This window comes from Poecilia latipinna, unplaced genomic scaffold (assembly GCF_001443285.1).
Source record: "Poecilia latipinna isolate Pla-1442-1.1 unplaced genomic scaffold, P_latipinna-1.0 Scaffold893, whole genome shotgun sequence".
Taxonomy (NCBI): domain Eukaryota; kingdom Metazoa; phylum Chordata; class Actinopteri; order Cyprinodontiformes; family Poeciliidae; genus Poecilia; species Poecilia latipinna.
The window spans coordinates 88,320-113,565 of NW_015113509.1; the positions used below are offsets into that span (position 1 = coordinate 88,320).

A 25,246-nucleotide genomic window follows, 5' to 3' on the forward strand; every position below is an offset into this window, starting at 1 on the left:
TGCGCTTTCTTTCGCGCACAACGAGAATAAAAGGAATTATCTTTCACTTATCTGCAATCAGGGTATCCGATTCCAGGCCGAACTTATGTTAAAACGGCCTGCCATAAATCCTGCGCCTTCTATACTACCGCATGCACGTCGTGACGCGAACGCGGCGAGCGAACGGGAGCGGCGAACGCGGCAGACGCGGTGACGTCAGAGCCGCAGGGTTCTGTGAGGAGTTCTCAGAATCGACTTCTAGGAAACGGTAAATTTTAAAAGCCGATCCTTTAGCCTCTGTCCCTCACACATTTGGATCTCAGTCTGGCAACAACACACTCCGAACCGCTGCCGCCGCCGCCGGACCGAGCTTTTTGAGAGAAAAGTCGCTTCATATTTCTTTAACCTGCGCCGCTTCGCACCGGGGAAGTGGCGTTTTTTTTCTCGTTCATGACAGCAACATATCCTGGTCGGCTTCGTGTTTGCCTTTTTACGTAAAACCGATACTACAGGTTTGATTTGTTTTCTGTTAATAGAAAGACAGCTGTCTCTACAGGCATATCGCGAATCTCTCTCTTTTTTTTGTGTTTATTTTCTGAATCCAAACAACAAATAGTATTTTTCCCCCGGAGGATTTTATAGTATGATTCTTTGTGAACGAGGGTGAGTAGACTTTTCTTTGTTTTCGCTGTTTTCACGCCTGTGCGCATATCTGAGAACAAATCTGTCCTGGATGTTTCTCCGCACTGAAGCGTTTTTCGGGTTAAACTGGATCCCAAGTTTATTAGAAAGGCGCAATTAAAACAAATAAAGCCACGAAAGCGCCTCACTTAAAGAAATAACATCGTTGAACCGAGCTTATTTTAAAATATAATTACAAATTTATACATATGTGTGTGTTAATTTGATATTTGAAGACAAAAATGCCGTGTCATAAAAGCAAAATTGTAAAAATTGTTATAAATTTATATATAAATGTAAAGCAACAACCCTGATTATTAATAAATAGGAACTGTATTTTCCTTCGTGATTAACATGTCTAGAACAGAGTTGACTAAATTTAACATTCCTCCTAATTAACACAAATACAGACGTTCAAATAAAACATTTCTCTCGTACCACATGGCGCCATAAAGCCAAAATTATCTGGGAACAAAAGGTCAAAATGTGGCCCTTAATGAAAGCCTGGACGTGTAACGCCTGGTTTATTTATGGAAGGGTTTGTCTGTGCCAGTTATAATAATTTCCCATGTTTTTTTCTTCTCGTTTCTTTTCCCAGACTCAGGTCTCTTCTCCCTGCTGCTCCATCTTCTCAGGCCCCGTGGGGCATGCGGGAGGGAACAGCCGCCATTGCCCCGTGCTTTCAGAGCAAACCCCCAAAATGGGACCCCACCAAGGACCTGCGGGCGATTGCCAGCAACTTCTGCTACCTAGAAAATTCAGGTAAGGTCTTCCAGTCACAAGATGGATATTTTTGTTTGGCTTATCATGATTGCATATTCACCTGGATGATAAATTGTACCTTTATTTACTGTGATAAACCACAATGTTGCTGTTTTAAGACAGTTTTCAAGTTGTGTATTGATAAATGCTCTGAAAAGACAAATACATTTTAATTTTGTAAACAACAGTTGATACTGTAACTGGAAGATAATATAAATATTCAAATGAAAACAAAACAACCCACCAAAAACCATCAAAGATGAGAATTAGCCTCTGTGGCTGAATCTGGCATGTTTACATGATGTATTCATGTTAGTTAATTTGCATTGCCCACTTCGTGGAAAACAAATTCGATTCAAGTGAAACCATCAATAAAATGGATTGTTTCTTTTTCTGTAAACAAAATATCAGAATTAGAATCAGAGTTCATGTTAAAGTCATTTTCCAAGAATAAAGCACAAAACTTTTAAAAAGCAGCAACTCTAGAAGAAACATAACAACTGGGAATAAATAAATAATCTTCAGAATGTAAATTATTGAGTTGATTTTAATTTATGTGATTAATTGATGACGGGGTGAGTTTGCTTTATGTTCATTTTAATAATTTTCTTGTTTTGTTTATTTTTCTGTGCAGTAAAAACGTGTAAAATCAGTGAAATTGTCATTTAATCCACTGTTTGGTAGATTTTCTGCAGTGTTTTTGTGTTCGTCAGAGCAGAACTGTTCATAATGTGATGGTTTGTGTGCAGGCTGGTACTGGGGAGCCATCACTGCAGCCCAGGCCCACGCCGCCCTGCAGGACGCCCCGGAGGGAGCCTTTCTGCTGCGGGATAGCAGCCACCCCCTGTACATGCTGACCCTGTCGGTCAGGACGGCGCGTGGACCCACCAGCATCCGGATCCAGTACAGCGGCGCCCAGTTCCTGCTGGACTCCAGCTCCGGGGCGCGGGCCAGCCTCTCGTCCTTCCCCAACGTCCCCAGCCTGGTGCAGCACTACATGGGGGCGGAGCGGAAAGCAGAGGAGCGGAGGGCGGAGGAGCAGGCGGCGCCGGCAAAACCCTCCGAGCCGCCGGCCCAGGAGGCGTCGGTGGTACTGAAGCTGAAGCGGGCCGTGTACAAACCACAGAACCTCCCGAGTCTGCAGCACCTGACACGCCTCATCATCAACAGACACAGCGCCGCCACGGAGCAGCTGCCGCTCCCCAAGCCGCTGCTGCGCTTCCTGCAGGACTATCCTTTCAAGGTGTGAGCAGGAGCGGAGCTGGACTGACCCAGTTTACGCTGAAGGAGGAGAAGGCGCTGCGCAGCAGGTAGTTTGGACCTGCAGAGGCCAGTCACAGAGACGTTCTGACGTGTCTGGGTTCAGACTTTAACCCTCCTGTGGACAGCAGGAGGTCGGTACTGTAGGCTCCTCAAACATGGACGCCGCCGCTTCTGGATGTACATACTGGTTAAGAAATGACACTGATTTCACTGAGACGTCTTTCATGCCATTTTATTTTTCTCAGCAAAAGCATTTTTGTACTTTTTACATGTGTAATTTTTTTTTCTATTAAAACTGGAACTTACAATTTCTGTGCTGCTTAAAATCCAGTTATTTCAACAACTCCCCACCACTAACAATCACATGCTGCCGGCTCTTGTGACGCTCGTCGTTGTGAAATGTTTTCACCACATAAAACCTTTGTGACACAAAGGCTTTGTGTGGCCTCTGAGCTTGAATTCGGACCGTGTTTTGAGCGTGTTTTTTTTGCTCAACGGTGCAATCTGGTCAGCATCTGAGTCAGCGGGGTGGACGAGCGAAGGGGGAGGACTGCTCATCAGCGGATTCACAGAACTACTGAATGCTTCCTGGGAGGAGAGAGGCGGATTCTGAGAGGGAGCGTTCTAAGAAAAGCTTTGGTAATTACCTTCAGCTCTGAGCCTGCTTTGTGCCGTCGCACACACACATTTCTCTTTTTTTTTTATTTATTGCGAGACGGGGCGTGTTCGCTGTCTGTCGACGGGTTAAAAGTGCAGCGTCGATATGGAAACTATTTGTGTGAAGTTGTTAATTTTGAGGAGATGGGGTCAGGTGTGGGGGGGCGAGCCGAGGCGACCTGAGCTAAAGCCAGCGTAATAGGATCTGGGTTTCTCAATCCTCATCCACCTCGGGGGCCTTATGTGACTCCTCTTTCTGGAGGATGCAGAAACGAGGCCTAGGAAGCAAAAACACACCAAAAGCAAAGATTTAGATCACACTTCTCCCAGTTTGAATCTAAAATACTCTGAATTTGTGTTTCTCTTTTTGAAGCACTCACTTGCCGCTGACGTCTTGCCGTGTTTCCACGAACCGCAGCTCCTCCACGTTGTCCTCCACCCAGCGGTGAATGAGCGCGGGGTGTCTGGGGTCCACCTCCAAGTAAACCCGGCTGTTGTTTATCAAAGGGAGGATAGAGATGAAAAAGGCTTAAAATCAAATTAACACAACAGGATTACGGGCGGCGGGTGACCTTGAGAGGAGGCAGCGTCTGCCTGGAACTGGGTTCAGGGGACGCCTTGCAGAAAGCCCGTTAAAAACGCAACATGATACGCGTGTTTTTCAGAGAGGGCCCGTTCTGCGTCAAGGTGCCATTAGGAATTAAACCCAGGTGTGTGTGTGTGTGTGTGTGTGTGTGTTGGCTGCCTTACCCTCTGTTTGACAGAACGTCTGGAGCCAGAGTTAAAATCTGTCTGATCACATTTAGTCCATCTTCACCTCCATCTAAGGCGGCGCGATCCTCAAACCTGGAAAACACCGAAGTTATTAAAACTGAGAAAACATTTTCATTAACTAGCTGGAGCTATGTCGTCCTTTCATTAAAACTAAAACATGATGCAGTTACAGACATGATGACATCCTTCGTTTCCGTGTCCATGAATTTCTTTCCAACTCATCTGAAATTGATTTTTTTTATTTCCTTCACTCGAGCAGTTTTCGTCAGCCTTCACCAAAATAAGTAATCTTTTAATTCTACCAACATGTTTCCTCTGACTGGACGTAAATCAGCCAAAATGCTGAGAACCAGAGGAAACACGAAACCCTTAAAATAAAACATCGACCAGTTCAGATGGTCAAAGTCTCAGCTGCTTAACTGTTTAATGTCAGATCAGAAACAAATTTCTTGGCTGAATGAATTCAGTGTAGTTAATTTCTAAACTCTATTTTAATTTTTACTACAGTTTTGATTCACCCTGAACAAAACAGCAGCAGCTGCAGCAACAGCAGCAGCAGCAGCAGCAGCAACAGCTGCTGCAGCAGCAGCAGCAGCAGCAGCTGCAGCAGCTGCAGCGTTTAATTATGTGCAGCGTTTCACAAAGCAGGACAGCAGGAAAGCATGCAGCCGCTCACTGGACTCATTCACCAGGTTATCAACATATTTACAACCCAAACACATTTTTATTCTGGATTTTATTGGACAGACCAACAGAAAACGGAGCAAAACTGAAATCCAGACGTCTGTCGCTACAAGTTTAGTGAATAAAACCCAGATTTAACTCAGGGTAACTCTGCAGAGAAACAACTGGGCTCTTATCAAGTAAACTAATGATTATTTTAGTAATCAATAAATCAATTGAATAGTCTGATTATTAAAATGATTTTAAAAAGGCACATTCTGTAGATTTTCCTTTTTAAGCCTTTTTAAACAAAACTCGAAATGCAATGAAAACAAATAAAATCCTTTCTTAAATAAAATGTAATACTTTCCAGCAAAAGGTGCATCATAAAAATATAAAAAGGCTGAGATGTGGAAATCTCAGCCTTTTATTCTTGACTGCTTGACTTGATTGATACGGCTGATCTGTTGATTAATTATTGGATTAACTGATTATCAGCTGAATAGCAACATTTGTTTTTCTTTCAACCAGGTGAAGTTAAATCTGTGCAACTCGAGGAGTTTATGATAAAACATATTTACAGAAAAATGCATTTTATTTTTATTTCAAGTACAAAAAGTCAACATTTCTGTCCTAATTACAGGGCATTTTATTTTTTCAGCAAATATTAATTTTTAGAGACTTTATCCTCTGACAATGATTAATTGATTACTAAACTGGTTAGCGATTATTTCAATAATCGATAAACCCGATTAATCGTTTCAGCCCTGAAAGTAAAAATAAATCCCACCTGGAGTTTTCCATGTGGAAATTAAAACCCTTAACGTTGCCCAGATGCTAAAAACGCTTCAAATTGTCTCATTTATTCATTTTTGAACAAGATCTGAGTCAGAAACTCAAACTGAAAATAACATTTAACTGGAGCTGCGATCTGGAAAATCAAAGTTCAAACACAGAAAATATAAATCAGCGTAACACAGATTGTTTTATCTTTTAAACAATAAGTCTGGAAACTCAAACATGATCCCTTACTTGCATTTTTACCCAAGTCATCCTGAGATTTAAAATAATAAAGGTTATTTTTTTCCCTGACTTCAGCAGTTTCTGCCTGAGCAGATAATCTGCTGATAAATTATGGATGATAATCTGCTCTGTCCACAGCGGTTAGCGCGCGTTGCTCAGCTTTGGCTGGACGGTTTCATTTTTTATGAACTAAATCTGACGTGTCTCCAGCAGCACAAAAACCTGTAAATGCTATTTATTAGTTCGTCTATCAGGACAAACAGCTGATAATTTAAACGCATGTCCTTGAACACAGATGATCTGATTTCTAGGTATTTATTGACAAATGGAAATCTATAACTGAACTGATTTGTTTGCTTCATTCTTGTACATCTAGAATCAAGTGTCTATGTCAGCGATCGATGTCAAACTCATTTTCGCTTTGGGCTAAATCAACATCATGGATGCTCTTAACGGGCCAGTTGTGCCAGAATGTGTTGATAAAACCCGTCAAAAATACCAATGAGTTCTTAAAATTAAATAACATTGAACATCTTTTCAGTCCCTCCAGGATTTCGCGATTGGTTTGTGATTTTCTGCAATAAAAAACAAAGTGTCTGTGCTACTAATTTGGAAATACTTGTGCTTATTTATGACTTTTTATTACTCGATGTATAGATCATATCTAACACCAATTAAGGCTCAGGCAGCTGTTTAGTACAAGTAAGAAAGTTTTTGACCATTTTTGGGAAAAATCTGCAATAAAACACCAATTATTAGCGCAAGTGCTGGGATTTGGTTTTTGCTTGAATTTCCACAACAATTCACAAGAAACTGGAGGGACTGCTTGATATAAATTGGCAATAAACTGATAAAAACTCCATTGATTTGGTTGATAACATAATATTTAAGCATATTTAATGTTTAAGCTGGAATTTAGAGGGCCACATAAAAAGCTGTGGCGGGCCGGATTTGGCCCCCGCCCCGGGCCTCGAGTTTGTGATCTCTGTCTTTTGTTTTGTGTCGGATGGATTTCCAGAGAGCAGCTGCGTCAGCCTGTGAGAAGCTTCAGGAATCGGTTTTTAAACATTTTCAAATGCAAATGCAGAGACTTGTTTGCAGGTCACCTAGTAATTTCCGGCTCCAGGGTTGCCATGTCCTCTGAAAACAGGTAAGGAGGGTTACTGACCAGCACTGAAATGGAGCTAAACAGACCTGGCATCTTTTCTGCATCTGAAAAAGCATTAGAGAGCAGAACCTGGTAAGTCTGGTTAACTAGAGAAAAACGCAGCATTTTGTCTCAGTCTGTGTTTTTATACCTTTTATAACGTCCATATGATAAACCTTTAGTCTGTCCTGAAGCCCCAACCTGCAGAAACAACAACACAGCAGCAACACTAATAAAAAAAAATGTAAAAAAAATCATACTGGGACAGTCAGTTTGTTTACTGTGGCGCAATTACCTCGACGCATTCTCCTGGCTTAAGTCAACCGCATCCTGGCTTCGCTCCAAGGCAAAGGCTTCGAGCTGGAGAAACAAACAAACACGCCGAGTAAAAAACGTTCTCTTCTCGGAGGAATTTCTCATAACCTGCTGCTCCCTCACATTTTAAAACACACAAAAGCACGCCCCCCCCCGCACATTTATCACCAGCTAAAGGCTGTTTTTATTTGATCAACATGTGTTTCCATACTTTGCATCTATTGAAGCACAGAGGCGGCTCTGTTCTTTAGCAAACGCCGTGATGAAACCGTTTGTGAGAGTTGGGAACGCGGCGTCTGCCGCTGCAGACCCAACTGCAAACACGACGACCCACACCCAGCTGATCCGACAGGTTTTAACAAGGAAGTAGAGAGAAAGAAAGAGAAATGTGACACCTTAATTCGTCCCTCGAAAGCCTCGGCTGAACTCACTCCATTCCAGGAACGGAGCCCAAACTATGTGAGCAAAAGGTGGTAAAATATGACACTGACTGCTTATCAGAGGAGACTGATCACTTTATGACATTAAATCCTAATAGAAATATTGGCTACAGAATCAAAACAGATTATTTTCTCCTCTAGTTATGGATATTAGAAATTGTGAAGGGTTTTCTCAAAGCATAAACTATTTCGTTTTAAAGGATAAATGCAGACAGCAACACTGTTTGAATCAGCTACATTTATTTAAAGATGACAGCTGCAGTAAATGTGTATCCTGATCTTTTTTCTCAAACTTCTTAGATGTTTGCTTTAAAACAAGCAGCCAGGATTAAACTAAATGTAATAATAGCTGTTAAATTATCTGCATTGAATGTCAGTGCAATAAACAGGATTCGTTGTTTTATTGCACTGATAGGAAGCATTTTATTCAGAAAGAGAGATAAAAGTGCATGACTCAGCAGAGCTTCGGGTCTATTAGTCCCAAAATAAACACCAAATGATTCATTTATCCTTTACTTATGATGAATTGTACACTGTAGCTTATGAAAAGCTCTTTATATGGTTATTAACTACATTTTCCAGATTAGGAATGAATCATTTAAGAATGCAGAGCTCAGTTTTTTCCACAATTTCCTAGAAGTCTGCTTGTTACGGAGAACAAAGGAAAACTGACTCTGCGTTGACTAACAGCAACAAAAACAAGTCCAGGATTATTCTCGTTCTCTTCTTAGTTAAATAACACGCTGTTCCTGCTTTTCAAATGTTTATTTTATACCACAATAAACACTTTTCACCCCTAGAATTAGACAGACCTCCACTTCTTCATCTTCGTTTTTCCTACAAGGACTCGCATACGTTTTCCACCATAAAATATGCATGTCCTTGGTTTTCTTGCACACTAAACATAAATATTGTAGTTTGTATTTTGCTCCTGTTGTTAAACAGTGTTGTTATAAATGAATGTAAGCACAGGAACCTTCGGTAATCAGGAATGTTTTCTCTTTTTGTGAAAGCGTCCGGGAGAAGCGGCGCTAATTGTTTCACTTTCTGACCATGAGTTGACATCTAAATATTTAGCTACAAGTGTCAGCTTACAGACAGAGCATTTAATATGCCAAGGGAGTGTCCAGGGAACATTTTCCAACCACAGGTGCCAGCTATGCTATAAAGTTACACCGAAAAGACACAATAAATTCCTGTAATTTCTTCAACAGAGCTTCCTCTGGTAGTATTTCCTCCATTCAGTCTGAAGCGATGCATCCGAGTGGAGATGCTGCTGCAGCAGAGAGAAACGAAAAGCCAGAGAGCCTTTCTCTGAATTTCCTGGTGATTCATCCGCAGCTTGTTTCTAAAAGGCCTCTGAACAAACCGATTATGCAATTCCTAACTGTGCAGCCAGCAGCTTTCAGGAATATGACGCATGGCGGCGAGGCTAACAGGCTGCTTCTTATTATAAGCACAAAGCTCACCTGAGGGAGGCTCTTCAGCAGGCTGAGGGAAATGGCACCAGAACCGCAACCCACTTCCAAACACGTTGGCGGCGCCACGCCAGATCCAGGATGCTTCTGCAGATCTGTGAGCACCAGTTCAACCAACTCCTGCACCAAACCAAACACAGACTTGTTATGAAAATACAGCTCTGGAAAAACAGCCCACTGCACTGAACCCCACTGAAAACCTCGTGGTTCTTCCACCAGATGTTGATTTCTGAGTTAAAACATCAGTGTTGTTGTTTCTAAATGAATATCAACTTCTGCATTATTTGAGACATGTTGTCAGAAGTTCATAGAATAAAGGAACAATGTTCATTTTACTCAAACATATTCCTATAAAAAGTTAAAATCAGAGAAACTGATCATTTCAAGTGGTCTCTCAATTTTTTTCTTATTTGTTAAAACTATTATGAAACAGATAACCTGTGGAAAAAAATCAAGCTCCTCTGGCTTGTTAGCTCCCAGTGCTAACAAATCATGCTCATGTAAACGCTGCTCTTCCCTCTGCTTTCCTACAGCCTCTCCCTGTTAGCAGACTCTGCCATGAACGCTCAGGCTAGTTAGCGTAGCCACCGATGGCGACGGTTTTACTGTATTTGGAACAAAATCATTTTTATTTAAACATTAAAACCAATTAAACATTTTTGAAAAAGTGCATTTTTACTTTTTCAAAGTTAATCACAGCTCTAGAGTGTGACTGATCTCATGACATTTCTAATCAGTTGACAGCACTAATAAAAACAGATATTTACACAGATTGGCTTTCAGAAGCATTCATACGCCTTCAGCCTTTTTCCACATTACAACCACAAACATAAATATATTTCATTAGAAATTTATGTGAAAGACCAAAACAAAGTGAAGTACAATTGTGAAGCAGAAAGAAAGTCATACATGATTAAATTATTTTTTTTTAACAACTAAAAAACTGAAAGGAGCGGTGTGCACAAGTCCAATGAAATATATTTATACCTGTGGTTGTAATGTGACTTTNAATANTTTTGCAAGCCACTGTACAAATTTGCTCCCTATAATTGATTACCTCTGTTAATTATTCATTGTTTTACTATGACTGTTGCTACTAGTTTTTGTCTGTTTTAATATGTGTGTCCAGAGGTCAAAGTTGATAATAAACGAAGAGGCGTGTTCCAGCGCCTTTTTGTCGTCACTCACCTCGGTTTCAGGCCTGGGTATGAAAACAGGAGGCCTCATCTTCAGCGTCAGGTCTCTGAAGTCCCACTCCTCAATGATGAACTGCACCGGCATCCTGCACATCACAAACCCAGGCCTGCTGCAGGAAACTACCACCTGTGATTCAGACATTTCTACAAGGCCCTCACCTGGAGAGACGTTTGGAGCAGAGCCGCCACACCTGCTGCGTTTCCTCTTTGCTGAGCAACGCCGCTAACCTCTGCTGCTCGACACTTTCTATCTGGAAACAGGTCAGGAAGAGATGCTATCGCTGTCCTGGAGGGATTCAATAAGGAACAGAGGAAAGACTGACTCACTGTTTTCGCTCCAAGCAGATGAGCGATGATGTACTGGCTTGACTGTTCAGGCTCCGTCACACCGTTCTCCACAAAGTGCCTCTTCCAGACATCCAGAGCCTGGAGCGCCGTGATCCGGCCTGCAGGAAGGGCCGGAGCACTGCATGTGGCTCTGGTAAGGCAGCGCCAAATCTGAAAAAGGAGTTTCATTGGTGAAAAAATGAAACATCTCAATGTCGATGGTACGTTTACAAATACTGAGCTTAAATTTGTGTCATTATATTTTGTGGTAATTTTGATAAAAGTGACAATAATAACTATTTATTGCTTCTTTTTTCAGGTAACTTTATGAATATCACAAAGACAGCTTCTGAAAACAAAAGCACTTCTTCAGGACAACATTCACATAAAGTGCGATTAGCATCACTAAACTGCACATAATAACTGCATTAATCATATTTTCATATTTATTGATACTCTCGTTGAACAGTGAAAAAATAGCAAAACTAAAAATACAGTTTTTTTTTCCAAACATCAATTATTTGTAATTTATTGTAACAATAAATCAAAATTCTCAAGATAAGAATATATTACAATAAATGGTAAATGATACAATAAATGCCAACACCTACACCAACACCTAGCCAAAGCAGAGTGAAAACCTAAAACAGTCAAAAATAATGTGATGGTTTTTGATCAATATTGGAATGAGGACAAAAACTGAATGCTATTTATTTCTAACATTGTACTGTTTTTATTCAGTCTGTAATGTAGTTATTTGGTTATTATTATTTTAAATGGTATTTTGTTTGAGTAGAGGAAAGACGTTAAAAGGGAAATAAAGTGTTTTCTTGAATCCACTCCTTTTCAGGTTGATGAATAACGGACGGATGGGATCTGCTTTGTCGTCTTTCCATCTGATTGTTTTGCTTTTGTGAAAGGTCTGAAATAAACCCTAATCCTAATCCTACTGTACACGTTTCTTCAAATAGTTCTTGCCGATTCACTTTAGTCCCAAAACATTCAGTGTATGTTTTGGGACTTTATTCTGTAGACAGACAAACATTAGACAGTTTCTGGGTGTTTGTTTAGGAGTGTTTTGTCCTCCTTAAAGGTGAACCTCTTTTTCCAAGTGTTCTTGCAGGGTTCCCCGTTTTCAACCTCCCAGTTTCTCTGTTCTTGGTAAAGAAAAGCATCCCCACAGCACAAGGACGTGACAACCATGTTTCAGAGAAGGGACTGTGTGTTTTGGGTGACGTTCAGATGTGCAGCAGAGTAGAGTGCTGTTTTATAACCAGATGAGCTGCTTTATATGATCCGTCAGGGTTTATCATCTTATGACTCATAAGTATAACTGATGTGCTAAAACACATATATGCACATATAGTTGCAAATATCCATTTTATTTTTCAGTTTGATCAGTCTTACCAGGGTGTTTACTCTCATTTCAGAAGTCAGGAGCACACCAAGCTAAATAAATCCGCCTTCAAAATACAGAATAATGATGTTTTCATCATGTACGCTTGACTTTATGTGTGACTTTAGCCATTTTAAGTGGGAATGAACCTAATTTATTCCTCATCAGAAATTTATTATATTTTTCAGACATCTTAAAATGCCTTTTCTAGATGTCTTATATTACTTGACTTCTCCAGGATTGCTAAAAGTGATATGAAATATCCAAACATGAAGCTTTTCACAGGAAGTAAGATCTTCTCCACACTCTTCAGTTCCTCTCTGTATCATATAATTAGATCTCAGTGATGCAGGGTATTTTTATTTTTCTTCTGCGCGCATATAAAGGCAACCAGCTGCACATGAAGAAACGTTAATAATATAAACATTTTGTATATTTATATAGTATTCTGCCTGAGTTGCCTGACTACAGAAACTATAAAATTTGTTGATTTGTTGTGCCTCTTGTTTTAGAGTCATTCACAGCGATGAAAAACATTCATTTGTCTTCTGCTTTGTTCACAGTATGTTCAGCTGAGCAGTTTATACAGCAAACACGGAATTACCTTTGCCCCACTGCGCCTGCGTCCCAAATAGCATCGGTAGCTCGAGCTAAGGGTCCGTTTCCACCACATGGTTAATGTCTGGATCTTTGTTCAGTTATCAGTTTTCATTCCCCTCTTAAAGCGAAAACAAGATAACCGATTATACCTCTGAAAAAACATTTCTAAACCCATAAAACATTCAGTTACAAAAACTGACAGCACGTTAGTTGTGCGTCCTACGTATGTAGTAAACACCACTTACGTCCCTATGACGCAAAAACGTTTGTGCCCTACGCAGGAAGGAGCTGTGCTCCCTTTAAAGACTGTGGTAAATCTAACTTTTAACGAATTGTTGTCTCGTAGTTGGGTGTCAAATAGGTTAGAAAACTTTAAAATTTGTATCTAAACTCACATCAAATCGCTTTAGTGTGAACTATATGAAAAATCCATCTGTTATCTTACAATTCCGTAACTTGAAGGGGACGTTTCATCTTACTGGAGGACAGAGTGGGCCATAGACATTCAAAAACCAAAAACTAAAAGCAAATATAACACAATTCAACGATTAAAATGTGTACTTTTACTGCAACCAATTTTAGTCTTCCCATGTTCCCGTTTTCTTTATGAGTGTTTAAAAGGGTAAATTCCATGGAGACTCTGAACGCAGCATTGTTGTCTTGTCACTTTGGACAGTTTGCTGTAAAATATGCAGCGTTTTTAGATGGTTTAAACAACAAACCGACGTCACTTATCTCAAGGTCACTTAAATATCACTGTTATGTAGACGTCGTACAACTTTGGAGCTGTTTGTAGGTTGTTTTAGAAGAACCCACCTGCTCGTTTTTAACGTTATAGCTAGAAGCTAGCATAACACACAGGGGGAGGATCCAGTAATCTTCACGTCAATTTAAAAAGTTAAGTGAAAGGTCCATGTTGAACATGACAACTCGAATAGAGTGCATATTCTTCAGTGAGTTTCACCCCACTCTGGGTCCAAAGATAACTTATCAGGTAAGCACGTATACATGTTAAAGCAGCCAGCCCAGTCCTGGAGAGCTACTGTATTGCAACTTTTAGATGTACCTTTCCCCTGACACACCTGAGTCAAATGAATGACTAATTATCAGGTCTGTGCAGAGGTAAATTACATACTTATTAGAGGTATCGGGGAAGGGATGCGCTAAAAAGTTGCGGGATAGTAGTTCTAGACTTTGACCTGTGCTAGCCAGACTTGGTGACAAACTTAATGGTTTGTCACTAAAGCAGTACCTACAGTGAACAGTTTTTCTATTTGTTGTTGCCTTAAAATAGTTTAATGTTGTTTTTCCTCTTTAAATGCTTCTTTTTTCAGATATCCTCCTTTGTTGATGTTTATGTATATTCTTTACGGCTCCAGAAAAAAAAAACGAGTTGTTTGTGAAATCACAGCAAATGTTGCAACGATAAAACACAAACAAACCATTTGGAAAAGTGTACCAGCTCAGACTGGATTGGCTAGATTTCATTTTCAAATAGCTTTAATGATCTTATCAGTGATGCTAGTGCATGGAAACCAGTCATTTGGAAAAACAAGCAAACAGGAATCTTGACAAATTTGTACCAGTTTATATTCTGAAAATGATCAATATCAACTCACCTTCTCCATTCATAGGAACATCATTGGCTCAAAGACATAAGCTTGATACCCCTTTAACTCATATTCTGTTAGCATCTTTGAGAATATATAATAAAACTGCTAAACGTCTCGTCTAAGCAAACAAAATAGAGGCTAAAAAACTAATGGGAACTTATCTGGAACAAGAAGGACTCTTCATAAAATCACAGATAACCTTGAGCATCCTCTTCATCCTCAACAAAGTGTCTTCATTCAGAGGCTTTTTCAGAGCCACAGCGATACAGACAGCTGCAGGACATGCTTCCTTCCCTTAGCCACAAGCATCTACAACAATTGCAGAATATTGTTGTACAACAACATTTAATTTCCTTCTGGAAAGATTAAAGTACTTCTGAATTTGAATTTGTCTTGCAAACTTTTTGCTGACACTAGATAATCAGACCAATTCTCAAAAGACACTCAAAGGTCAAATAATTCACTTTTTTAAATGTATTTTTTAAGTTCTGCTTTGTAAATTAAAACTCTGTTGTGTTTTCATGGTCAGCGTACATCTAGAGGAAAATACTTCACTGTCTAGTATCTGTAAAAACTGGAGTCCAGATCAAAGTTACTTGGTTTTTGATACATAAATGTAAATTTTGTTTTCTTTGTTGTGAGTTTTTTTTTTTTGTGTGTTTGTAATTTTTAAGGACTTAATCCCAAAATATTGAGGTGTATATTTATTTCTCTGTCCTTTTCTTGGCAGGTACCAGAGGAGTACATTTCGCGGGAATTGTTTGACACGGTCCAAGTTTACATCATCACCAAGCCAGAGCTACAAAACAAATTAATTACAGTGTATGTCATCCAACACTGTCTTTTTGCTTCAGTTTCTAAATGTTTTGATTTGGTTCTGTTTCAACATAGCTATTTATTTTAAACATTTATTATTTTTTAGCACTGCCATGGAGAAGAAGCTAATCGGCTGTCCAGTGTGCATCGAGCATAAAAAGTACAGCCGAAATGCTCTCCTCTTTAACCTCGGCTTTGTTTGTGATGCTCAGACCAACACATGCGCTCTTGAGCCAATTGTCAAGAAACTGGCTGGGTACCTCACAACTCTGGAGGTAAGGAGTAAAACTTTCCTATCATATTATTACAGCTGTAATGAGTTTTTGTTCTTCAAATTTTTATAGTAAAATGACTTGGAGATGATATTAATATTTTCTCCCTGCTGTGTTGCAGTTGGAAAGTGGCTTTATTTCAAAGGAGGAGAGCAAACAGAAACTTTTACCCATAATGTCGACGTTGTTAGAGGATCTTAATGCTACAGGAGCCTGCACATTACCTATAGGTAATACTCAGATATGTCCCATTTTGTGTAGTGACAGATAGGCCTGTCACAATACACAATGAATCAATTAATCACATGATAAATGAAAACAAACCAAATAATTTTAATTTGCTTGATTTATAATTTAACTGTTTTCTCTCTCTTTTTACCAAATCTGGTCTTCAGTTTGGTGCTTTGGACAACTTTGGTCAACTAGTAGTTTTTTTGATAGACATAGTTGTTTTCAGAGACTTCATAATTAATTTTATGTGTTGCTTTGTTTATTTATTTTGGATATTTAAAATGTCTTCCAGTTTCAGTGTTAAATGTTCATTAGAATTTAAAGTTTATTGATCCTTGAGAATATATTCTTGCATTATTATTGTATTATTACCATTACTCAAAACAATGTTAATGTTTATCGCTGTAAGTTTTGGGACAAGTTTTTTTTTTCCAGTAAAATGTGTTATCATGACAGGCACAGTAACAAAGAAGCAGCTTTCATTTAAATTGTGCTGAAAGTGGCATCAGAAATAGATCTGCTGTTACAGTGAACCATCTCTATGGGAGACATCCCAGCTGAAGGAAGTCCTAAAACAGGACTGATCTCTCTCTAGACCTTTATTCCTCCTCATCCAGTCAACAATAAAATTAAATTTATTTATAAAACATCTTTAAAAACAACTAACTTGGCCAAAGTTGGCAGCTGGTAAAGAGAAAAAAAAAGCACTGCAAAAAAAAAAAAAAAGCAGAGTTCAAGCTCAAACCACAGAAACTAAGACAGAAACATCTGCTGCTGCGGTCGGACTGAAACCAGCGATGCTGATCCATCGGCCCAGTGTCGAGATGAGAACGTTTTGATCAATAGTATCGTAGGCCGCCGTTAAATCCAGTAAAACCAGGAGTTAAATATCACCAGAGTCTGTTACTAAAAGATTTAAAAACTCTCAGTAGAGCAGAATCAGTGCTATGGAGGGATTTAGTCCCAGATGGAAACTTTCTCTTGATTAAGTTTCATTTGTTGTTTTTATTGGCCTGGTCACCTCTATAAAATGTCTTTTGTAAGAGTGACTAAGTTTTCGTAAGCTAAGTTTTCACAGCAGCATGTTTAATGTGTGGAGGCACCAGGTTGAAGTTAAGCTGCTGTTGATGATGGCAATAACCAAGAGTCCTGGGCTAGAAAACTCTATTTAATCCAGATGAGATGATGCTGAATGCAGAACCGAAAGTTTCACACCAGTTTCTATGAAAAAGAAAGAGAGAGAAATTAGTTCAAAATGGTCAAAAAAGAAGTTGAACAAGGAAGTAAAACTGTTGGGATAAAATCAGAAGAAATTCGATCTTGCAGCTGTTGCAGCTTTTTAATAACAACATAAACACTCTTAAACTTTCAAAAGACACCTGTGACTTTCTCTCAGTGATTTTATTTTCTTTATAAAAATCTCAGTTTCCTCAAACTAAAGATAAAAAATGGCATTTATCTCACAACCATCCTATAAATGCCACTAAAATGAAAGCCTCTTAATCAATGAAGCTTTTCATCTTTAAAATTTAGAACCTAATTCATACTTTAAAATATGTTTTGTTGCATTTGAACAGGATGGAAGAGGCTGGAGATGTCTTGCATGTTTCAAATTAAAAGATAAACAGTTGTTAATTGTCACGTGGTCGAGCTTTGAATTGCACTAATGTGTGCAATGATAAGCTTATTTATTGCATATATTTGCATATATGCAATAATAATTACTGTATTATGATTGTACATGGCTTAATATTTGTGAAATATGTGACTCAAGATTCATTTCATGATTCAGAACGGAAATTATATGGAGGAAGCTGCAAAGAACTTACATAAGAAATAGATTTTTACTTTACAAGCAGTGATGGGTTGTAAAGTGTTATGTGTTTGTCTGGTTTTAAAACGTGGCAGGGGCTAATAACTTTTATTAGGTGATGAGACAATCACTGTTTTAAGATTAAATGTGTGCACTTTTCCCCTGTCTACTCCAGGTAATGATAGCCTGGTGGATTTATAACCTGCTTATAAAATCTTCATAGTGATTATAATCTAGTTCTGCTTGTCAGTTTTCAGCTATTAAAACTCTTATTTCATGTGTGAAACAATGATTTACAACTTCAAGGCCACACATGTAGTTTGTTATGAATCTCATTTTTCTACGAAATATGTAGGAGCATTCCTGAAACTTCTTTAAAATTTCAACACATTTTAATTGTTTTATTGGGTTTTCATGTGCCGCTCCAACACAAGGCAGTGTGTAATTGTAGAATATAATTAAATAGAAACATAGAAAGTAGAAATTGTTGTTCCTCAAGCGAGCGTTGAGATATCATGTGGAAACATGACGCACATAAAGATAAGTAATAATAAAAATATGCTAAACTCTGCAGTGAGGTCAAATGTACAAGGTAAGACGAGATACACTGTTCTGAAAATAAACATGTACAGATTCTTAGAAATATCCAACTCAAGAAACTAATTTTAAAATACGTAGGCTGTACAAAAAAAAGATAAAGAGATGGAAAACTGTAAATAATAGCAGGTTTGCAAACAACTTTGATAATTATAGAGATGTTTGATGGGAGAACGGACATTTGATAACGCTACTTTGTGCCCTTAGGATGCAGAATATGTGGGTTTGTAGAATAAAAATTATAAAAACTGTAACAAGGCATCGACCGCGGAGTTAATACCTTTAGCCGGGACTTTGACTGGACCTTTGAAACCCATGAATGTGCTTCTATATAACCCATTTCATTGCCTCTATCTTTATTGTTTTTCTGTCAGACCTGGACCTCTGCCAGATTTTCTAGTGTTATGGGAAGTATTTATCATTAAAACAAAAGCAGTCATTAAACCTGAGGTTATCTTGAGCTAAGTTGCACCATTGGCTGCATTTTTCATTGTAATTATTGTGTTTACTAACCACACAGATAAACAGAAGCAGTCACAATTTTGGCCAGCTTTCATCTTCTTGCTGTAGAATAACATCCCCACAGCATGATACTGCCACCATGGTTCACAGGGTTGACGTGCAGTAACACTGTTACAGCACACACAGCTGGACAGATGTTTCCTCTAATAAAGTGGCCTCTGAAGGCAGACGGTGGACCAGATTTTATATTTATGATATGATTATAAGACTGAAGAATTACAATGCAAATTTAGTCTTACATGTTAGATTTGTGTTTAGAAATAAATGATAAACCATGCTTCATTTTCCTTCCGCTTTACAATTTGGCAGTGATTTGTGCTTGTTTGTCAGATAAAAGTAAAATAAGACGACAGTTTGGGGTTGTATTGTGACAAAATGTGAAAATGTTTACTGAGCCACTTTACTTTGTGACAGCATGAGAAACAGGAACTGTCACAGTACAGATGGGCACTTATTCTATTGCTTGTCATTTTTGTAAAAATTTCTTTTATCATGACAATATTGTTAAAATAATAAATGACAGTCTATGTCTGATAAAACCAAAAACGGTGTTGTCAGGGATCAGGGTAGTTACTTTCATTATTAATTATTCATTATTATTATTATTATTATTAATAGCCTTAAAAACATGAATAAATGTATACTCTAGCTCTTCAGCGAAAACTCGTCTGAAAACTTTTTACTCATTTGCCTTTAGTCCAATTGAGACTTGATTTTTATTTAACTTTATCTGCTTTGCTGGTTCTTTTTATTGTGTTTTGAATTGAGTTTTTAATTTATTGTCCTCATGTTTTCTTATTTATTTGTTCAGCACTTAGCTGCTCAATCTTTCAGGGTGAGATAAAAAAGGTTGGTGGAATCAACTAACTCACTCACTCTCTTTGGTTACCTAGCAACTCACTCACTCTTTGGTTGCCTAGCAACAAGCTGTTGAGTAACTGGCACACCAGCAGCAGCAGTTTACTGTGCCTCATAGCGGCTTAAAAGTAAACAACAGCATGGAGTAAAAACTAGATAAAACAGGAAAGGTGACATCACCAGTGTGGCTGTATTTCTGATATTTAAAACTAAAATTTTATCAATAATTATTGATATCGACTGAGATGAAACACTTACATTGTGATATGTTTGTCAACCATTTTAACCTTCAGCCTGTCAGGTTTGTTAGTTAAACATATAATTACATAACAGGGGAATAACTCCTTTATTAGAGGGAGGTTTGTAACTCTGTTTTGTCTTTTCTCTAGACGACTCCAACACCATCCAGCTAAAACTGATCCAGCAGCGGAAGGACCCCCCCACTGTCCAGGAGTATGACGTCCCCGTCTTCACCGAATGCAAAGATCTTTTCATAAAGTCTCACTGGGACCTCACCACTCAGCAGGCAGGATGAGCACTTTGTGGTCGCTAATATAAACACGGCATGATAAGACTAGATTTCCAAGAAGCAGCTGTTAAAAGATTAGTGTGTAACACTTTTTATCACAGTGGAAAAAGTGATGACTTTTCCAAATTTCTTTTTGCATGGAAATGAGCTTCTCTTATAGGAAACGGTCTCTTTATTGATGCAGTACAGTGTCATTACTGTAATAAAACAATGTTCTCACGCTAATAGCAAACATAGTTTTGCATTCTTCAAACAAATGAGGCTGCGGAGCTTCGGGTAAAGATGTTAATTTTCTGTTATGTTGTTTTATTTAGATTTTGCCTTACATTGATGGATTCAGGCACATTCAGAAAATCTCTGCCGAAGCAGACGTCGAGCTGAATCTCGTTCGTATCGCTGTGCAGAATCTGCTGTGAGTTCATTCCTGTTATTTATGAGCGGACCTGCAAATCTGTTGTAGTTCTTATTGATTTTGGTATTTTTAGTACGGTTTATTTAATTATGCAGCTGTTTGCGCTGCTTTTTAAAGTCTGCATGTTTTCTGGGACAAACGGTAAAAACTGATATATTTGCATCTGTCTTGTTCTTCCAGGTATTATGGTGTTGTGACTTTGGTCTCGATATTCCAGGTACTGAACTAATTTTACAACATGTTGTTTAATGTTTTCCAATGTGTGCAGATTTAGTGTTGTGAAACTGTTCATGAAATAACCCAAAGGCCAACCTCAAAATGTAAAATATTAGTGCATAACAGAATTATTAGCTCACGCTAACAGGATTTCTAAGAATTTATAGAAAATATTGTTGGTTTTAGCAATAATTGGTTTTTACCATTTCCAGGCATGGACCTGTGAGGAAATTTTTATTTTTAGTTTTAAAATCTTAATTTATAAAAGCCAAAAATTTCTGACATGGTAAAAACTAAGCAAAATGTTGCTCAGTTTACCTTAATATTTAATTTTAAAATTTACTTTTTTCACATCATCCTTTCAAAGCCTAATTTGGATCAAAACTGCAGCATGTCATTTGGGAACCTTTGCACCACATAGTAACATAATTTTTTTAAAACAAACATTTTATTGAAGAAGATACTAACTATGTAATTTAAGCCATAGGAGTTATTGGAAAACAATGTTTTATCTACGTTTACAGCTGCGTCCTATGTAGAGCAGTTAGTGCTGGGAAATTTGTTGTTTTAGTGCTTTTAGACTTAACAGCATCCTTTGATACGGTGGGTCGTAATATCCTTGTATAATGTTTAGAACATGTTGAATAAAAGCTAAATCTCACCTGGTTTGTTGATACCTCACATCAAACTTTGGGGTTCTGCAGGGCTGCGTGTTTGGTCCATTTCTGTTCATCATGTGCTGAATGTGGTATCTGTGGTGAATCTTAAGGAAGCACATTTGTGTTTTTCATTTTTATTCAGGCTTTCCTTCCAGTTAAGATGAACAGCATGTATCCTGTCACATGAATTACCTGAAAAAAATCAAAACTGAATGATGTTACGCTTTCTGAACCTAAATGTAAACAAAACGGGTCATTTGGTGAGGAATCTCAGAATCAAATTCAAATTAGCTTTGAATTTACATCATTCTTTAATCTTTAATCCCATTTTGAGTTCATACTTTTAGTAGTACTATAATCCATTATATTTGGATTGGTTTGGTTTTTATTTTCATTTATTTTGTTTGGGTACTCTTGTCTTTATTTGCAGTGTTAACTGTGTTTTAGAAATTAAAGTTTATTAGTCTTTGAGAGGGCTTACTAGCCAATATGCCATTATCCTTATATTACTTGTAAATGGTCTCAAAATGACAATATTATTGTTTATCGGACAATTTATCATCCAGCAAAATTTGTAATTGTGAGAGGCTTAATGTTGTAAATTATATTGAATTATACCTATTTTTTTATTTTGTTTATGTTGTTTTTTTGTTGTTGTTTTTTAATGTTCTATACAAATATATTTTAAGTGTTATTGTTATCCAAGCATCCATTACAAATAATGCTTGCACAGAGATAACTAAATGATAAAAAGGGGCCAAAAATGAAAATCTGTCTGTAAAAACATTTTTGTAGGAACTTCGTAATCAGACTGTCTTTACGTTGATCTTCTTGTTCATTTTCACAGTACTCCAATGTATACTGCACAACCCCGAAGGTTCAGAGCCTCATTGATGACAAATCCCTTCAGGACGAATGCCTCAGCTACGTCTCCAAACAGGGTAAGGAAAATCGCCTGCTTGAAGACGACATTTTGACTGATTTCCAGAGGCTGACTGCAGTGTTTTGGGTCTTGGTCAGGTCAGAAGCGTGCCAGCCTCCGGGACGTGTTCCAGCTCTACTGCGGCCTCAGTCCTGGAACGACGGTGCGAGACCTTTGTTCTCGCTACTCGCAGCAGCTTCAAAGGGTTGATGAGAGGTCAGCGTATCGGTTCCTGAAGTGACTGTGCTGCCCTGGAAATGTCGGGTCAGAGTGACTGTTGTTGAACAAAGTGTGTGTTTTGTTTTTCCCAGGAGGCTAATCCAGTTCGGACTGATGAAAAGTCTCATCCGACGGCTTCAGAAGTATCCTGTGAAGGTGGTCCGGGATGAGAGAAGCAGACCGCCTCGTCTCTACACTGGCTGTCATAGTTATGACGAAATCTGCTGCAAAACAGGCAAGTTCAGCAGCTCTATTTAAACTCTGGGTTTGTTTGTGTTTGTACAGTTTGTGCAGTTCAGTTATTCATTATAGATTGGGCCATGCAGCTTGTCCTGGTACTGATACCCAATGTGGTATTTTCTCATAGTGTGTCAGCGTTCAGGAAAGGAACGCTGACACACTTCCTTGGTTTAAAAAAATTCTTGCTAAAGTTCAGCACACTATTTATAGCACAAATTTACAGAAACATTGCACTGATTACATATTCAGTCCATGACCAGTGAACACATGACTGGAACTGTGAGGGGAAGAATGTTGAGAAAATAATCTAAACTGAATAAAAATCTTTGTTATTAATAGTTTCCTGGTCTGTCAGGAGCCTGAAGAAAGAGGCTTCATGGCCTAAATCTGAGATCTAATGTTTAACTTCACCCTGAGGCGTGATATATTCAAAGTCTTGGAGAAACACCTGCTTGTGTTAAGTACCAGAGCCATTCATTGTCTCAATGTTGTCTAAAAGAAGGAACTCTTAAATAGCTGTTATTTGGCCAAAATCTCTCTCAAAAACCAAAAGATTGTTGGTTCTGGTTCAGTTCTTTTGGAAGTCTTAATTCTTCATCCACCCTGCGATTCAAAACCGAGCCGGATATGAAGGAAAGGAGTGCTTAAACAGAGTTAATGACTGATGCCGAATAAACATCCAAGCTTTGGTCAAAAATTATCCCAGCTGAATCTGACAGAGTGATAATCAGGCCTGGTTCTGACTCAATATCCAATGAGCTCTTCTGTTCTGTTTTGCTGAATTTGAACTCAGTTGGTCACTGAGTGTCCAAGCTTCAGGGGAGGAGACGTCACAAGGGCTGATCCACCAATCAGAAGAAGACTTTCATAAAGAATTACAAATTTCTTCTCCTTTTTATTTTCACTTAAATGTGAATATTTCAGATAAATAAAGTGAGTAAATTCAAAAAGCAGGGTCTAATTTATGATTTTAAAAGCTATTCATAGCAACCTAACTATGTGAAAATGAATGTTCCCTTTTTAAGTCATAAATTTGCTGATATAAACCAGTTAAATGTATTTAGTTTGGGACGAACAAAGTCTTTGAAATCTATCAGTTTTGAAACGTTCACAAAGTGTTGAAACACATGCAGACAAAAACAGCACAAATATAATTTGATGTGTCTTTATTATCACCAGGACTTTTGTTAACATAAAAAGAAGATAAAAGTGGGATGTTTTGGTGTAAAACAAACACAATATTTCAAAAAGAGAACATCAACCATGAAGTCAGTCAAATCCCAAATTGAGAATGACCAATCACTAGTTTTTGGCCTTACGCCCAAATTACTTGAGTTATACAGTACAACAAAATAAACTGAATTTAAGTTTTGGTGTGGCCTAGTCAAAGTTTGGATTTGAATCACATTAAAATGCTGCAGCGTGACTTTAAATAGGCTGCTCATGCTTTAAAACTCACCAGTGGGGCTGAATTAAGACATGAAGGGCAGACATAAGACTCAACAGTTACTGGAAATGCTTGATTATACATGTGGTAGCCAGTTATTACGTTTAGGGCTCAGTTATTTTTTTGTGTTGAACCAGGTTGGTTTGTATAGCTTTTAAAAATAATTTAATTCATCATTTAAAACTGCATATTGTATTTACTCAGTTTATCTTTGCTTGAAATTTAAACTTGGTTGATCTGAAATGTTTAGTGTGAAATAAAGCAGAAACAGAAGGAATTTGTGAAACTGGAAAATACTTTTATGCCGCTCTAAATTTCGCATTAAAGACCAATTATTTAGGCGGAGGGATAACAAAAATGTCAACAAACTGTCACCTTATACCAATTGTTTCACCATCAGAGCTGCTAATGTGATAAAATCAGGTCGCAAAAAATAATAAGTAATGCTTAAAGTGACAACTAACTACAGATTATTTTAAATTCTGATTTAGATGAATAAAAATATTCTTGTAAGATAGTCTCGCGTTTCTGGACAGGTATTCAGACAAACGTTTTTGAGTACAAAACCTATTGCAGTCATTTTGAACAGCTTGGGATGCTAGTTGCTTAACATAAGACGTTATTTTAACTCAACATGAAAGTCTTATATGTATTTTGAAGTATGTGCTGATTTTTACAGGGATTAGTTACCAGGAGCTGGATGAACGTTTGGAAAATGACCCTAATATTGTCATCTGCTGGAAGTGATGTTAAATGAAGCCACCTACCAAGAAGCCGCCACCAATACAGCCAAGAGCGAGACGCCTCAAACATCGGGTTAATTTCTGTAAATTTCTTTGCTCCGTTTTTTATTAATTATTTATTTCTATCTATCATTAAAAGACGGTGACTAACTTTTGCCTGAGTCTGGTTATTGTCTTCTCCTTGTTTTGTAAACAATAGTCCCAGAAGAGAGCATAAGCGGGTATTAACTAGAATATGTTAAAATTCGGTTTAAACTGTTTCCTACTCAGGTTTACTGTGTCCATTTTTTAACTGTTACTGTGTAAACCAAAATATGGCTATTCCTGTAACACATCCTGCTTACATTGTGACAAAAAGGTCTGTATTTACTGTAAATACCAGACAACATTAACCTTTGCAGCTATACAGAACCATTGGTACATGGCCGGCAGACTT

General features: G+C 38.1%; 3 protein-coding genes across 3 annotated transcripts; 2 read left to right on the plus strand and 1 right to left on the minus strand.

Annotated features, from left to right (window-relative positions):
• Positions 1-402: 402 nt before the first annotated feature.
• LOC106957313 (cytokine-inducible SH2-containing protein) lies at positions 403-2,998 on the plus strand. Its single transcript, XM_015048597.1, has 3 exons — positions 403-642; positions 1,259-1,422; positions 2,172-2,998. The coding sequence occupies exons 1-3, from the start codon at positions 623-625 to the stop codon at positions 2,669-2,671; spliced, it is 684 nt and encodes a 227-aa protein (XP_014904083.1). The 5' UTR covers positions 403-622; the 3' UTR covers positions 2,672-2,998.
• A 168-nt stretch (positions 2,999-3,166) lies between these two features.
• On the minus strand, positions 3,167-12,947 carry hemk1 (HemK methyltransferase family member 1). The gene is made up of 11 exons (XM_015048596.1): positions 12,706-12,947; positions 10,706-10,876; positions 10,538-10,629; positions 10,371-10,464; positions 9,174-9,302; positions 7,245-7,309; positions 7,101-7,150; positions 6,909-7,014; positions 4,093-4,188; positions 3,723-3,833; positions 3,167-3,620 (listed from the first exon to the last, which is right to left on the minus strand). The coding sequence occupies exons 1-11, from the start codon at positions 12,772-12,774 to the stop codon at positions 3,557-3,559; spliced, it is 1,047 nt and encodes a 348-aa protein (XP_014904082.1). The 5' UTR covers positions 12,775-12,947; the 3' UTR covers positions 3,167-3,556.
• Positions 12,948-13,311: 364 nt separating this feature from the next.
• Positions 13,312-24,965, plus strand: nprl2 (NPR2 like, GATOR1 complex subunit). Its single transcript, XM_015048595.1, has 11 exons — positions 13,312-13,695; positions 15,045-15,136; positions 15,237-15,405; positions 15,524-15,632; positions 19,813-19,949; positions 20,267-20,364; positions 20,545-20,581; positions 22,087-22,180; positions 22,260-22,377; positions 22,473-22,615; positions 24,747-24,965. Exons 1-11 carry the CDS (start codon positions 13,615-13,617, stop codon positions 24,812-24,814), a joined length of 1,146 nt encoding a protein of 381 aa, XP_014904081.1. The 5' UTR covers positions 13,312-13,614; the 3' UTR covers positions 24,815-24,965.
• Positions 24,966-25,246: the final 281 nt, after the last annotated feature.

What these genes read in the sequence shown, in the direction of transcription:
- LOC106957313 (XM_015048597.1), top strand. Translation starts at nt 623, where the DNA reads ATGATTCTTTGTGAACGAGG. An exon ending in ATGATTCTTTGTGAACGAGG is followed by an intron (nt 643 to 1,258) that starts GTGAGTAGACTT and finishes TTCTTTTCCCAG; the next exon opens with ACTCAGGTCTCTTCTCCCTG. An exon ending in CTGCTACCTAGAAAATTCAG is followed by an intron (nt 1,423 to 2,171) that starts GTAAGGTCTTCC and finishes GTTTGTGTGCAG; the next exon opens with GCTGGTACTGGGGAGCCATC.
- hemk1 (XM_015048596.1), bottom strand. Translation starts at nt 12,774, where the DNA reads ATGTGGTGGAAACGGACCCTTAGCTCGAGCTACCGATGCTATTTGGGA. An exon ending in TGCTCCAAACGTCTCTCCAG is followed by an intron (nt 10,465 to 10,537) that starts GTGAGGGCCTTG and finishes TGTGATGTGCAG; the next exon opens with GATGCCGGTGCAGTTCATCA. An exon ending in TACCCAGGCCTGAAACCGAG is followed by an intron (nt 9,303 to 10,370) that starts GTGAGTGACGAC and finishes GGTTTGGTGCAG; the next exon opens with GAGTTGGTTGAACTGGTGCT.
- nprl2 (XM_015048595.1), top strand. Translation starts at nt 13,615, where the DNA reads ATGTTGAACATGACAACTCGAATAGAGTGCATATTCTTCAGTGAGTTT. An exon ending in CAAAACAAATTAATTACAGT is followed by an intron (nt 15,137 to 15,236) that starts GTATGTCATCCA and finishes ATTATTTTTTAG; the next exon opens with CACTGCCATGGAGAAGAAGC. An exon ending in CTTCAAAGGGTTGATGAGAG is followed by an intron (nt 22,378 to 22,472) that starts GTCAGCGTATCG and finishes TGTTTTTCCCAG; the next exon opens with GAGGCTAATCCAGTTCGGAC.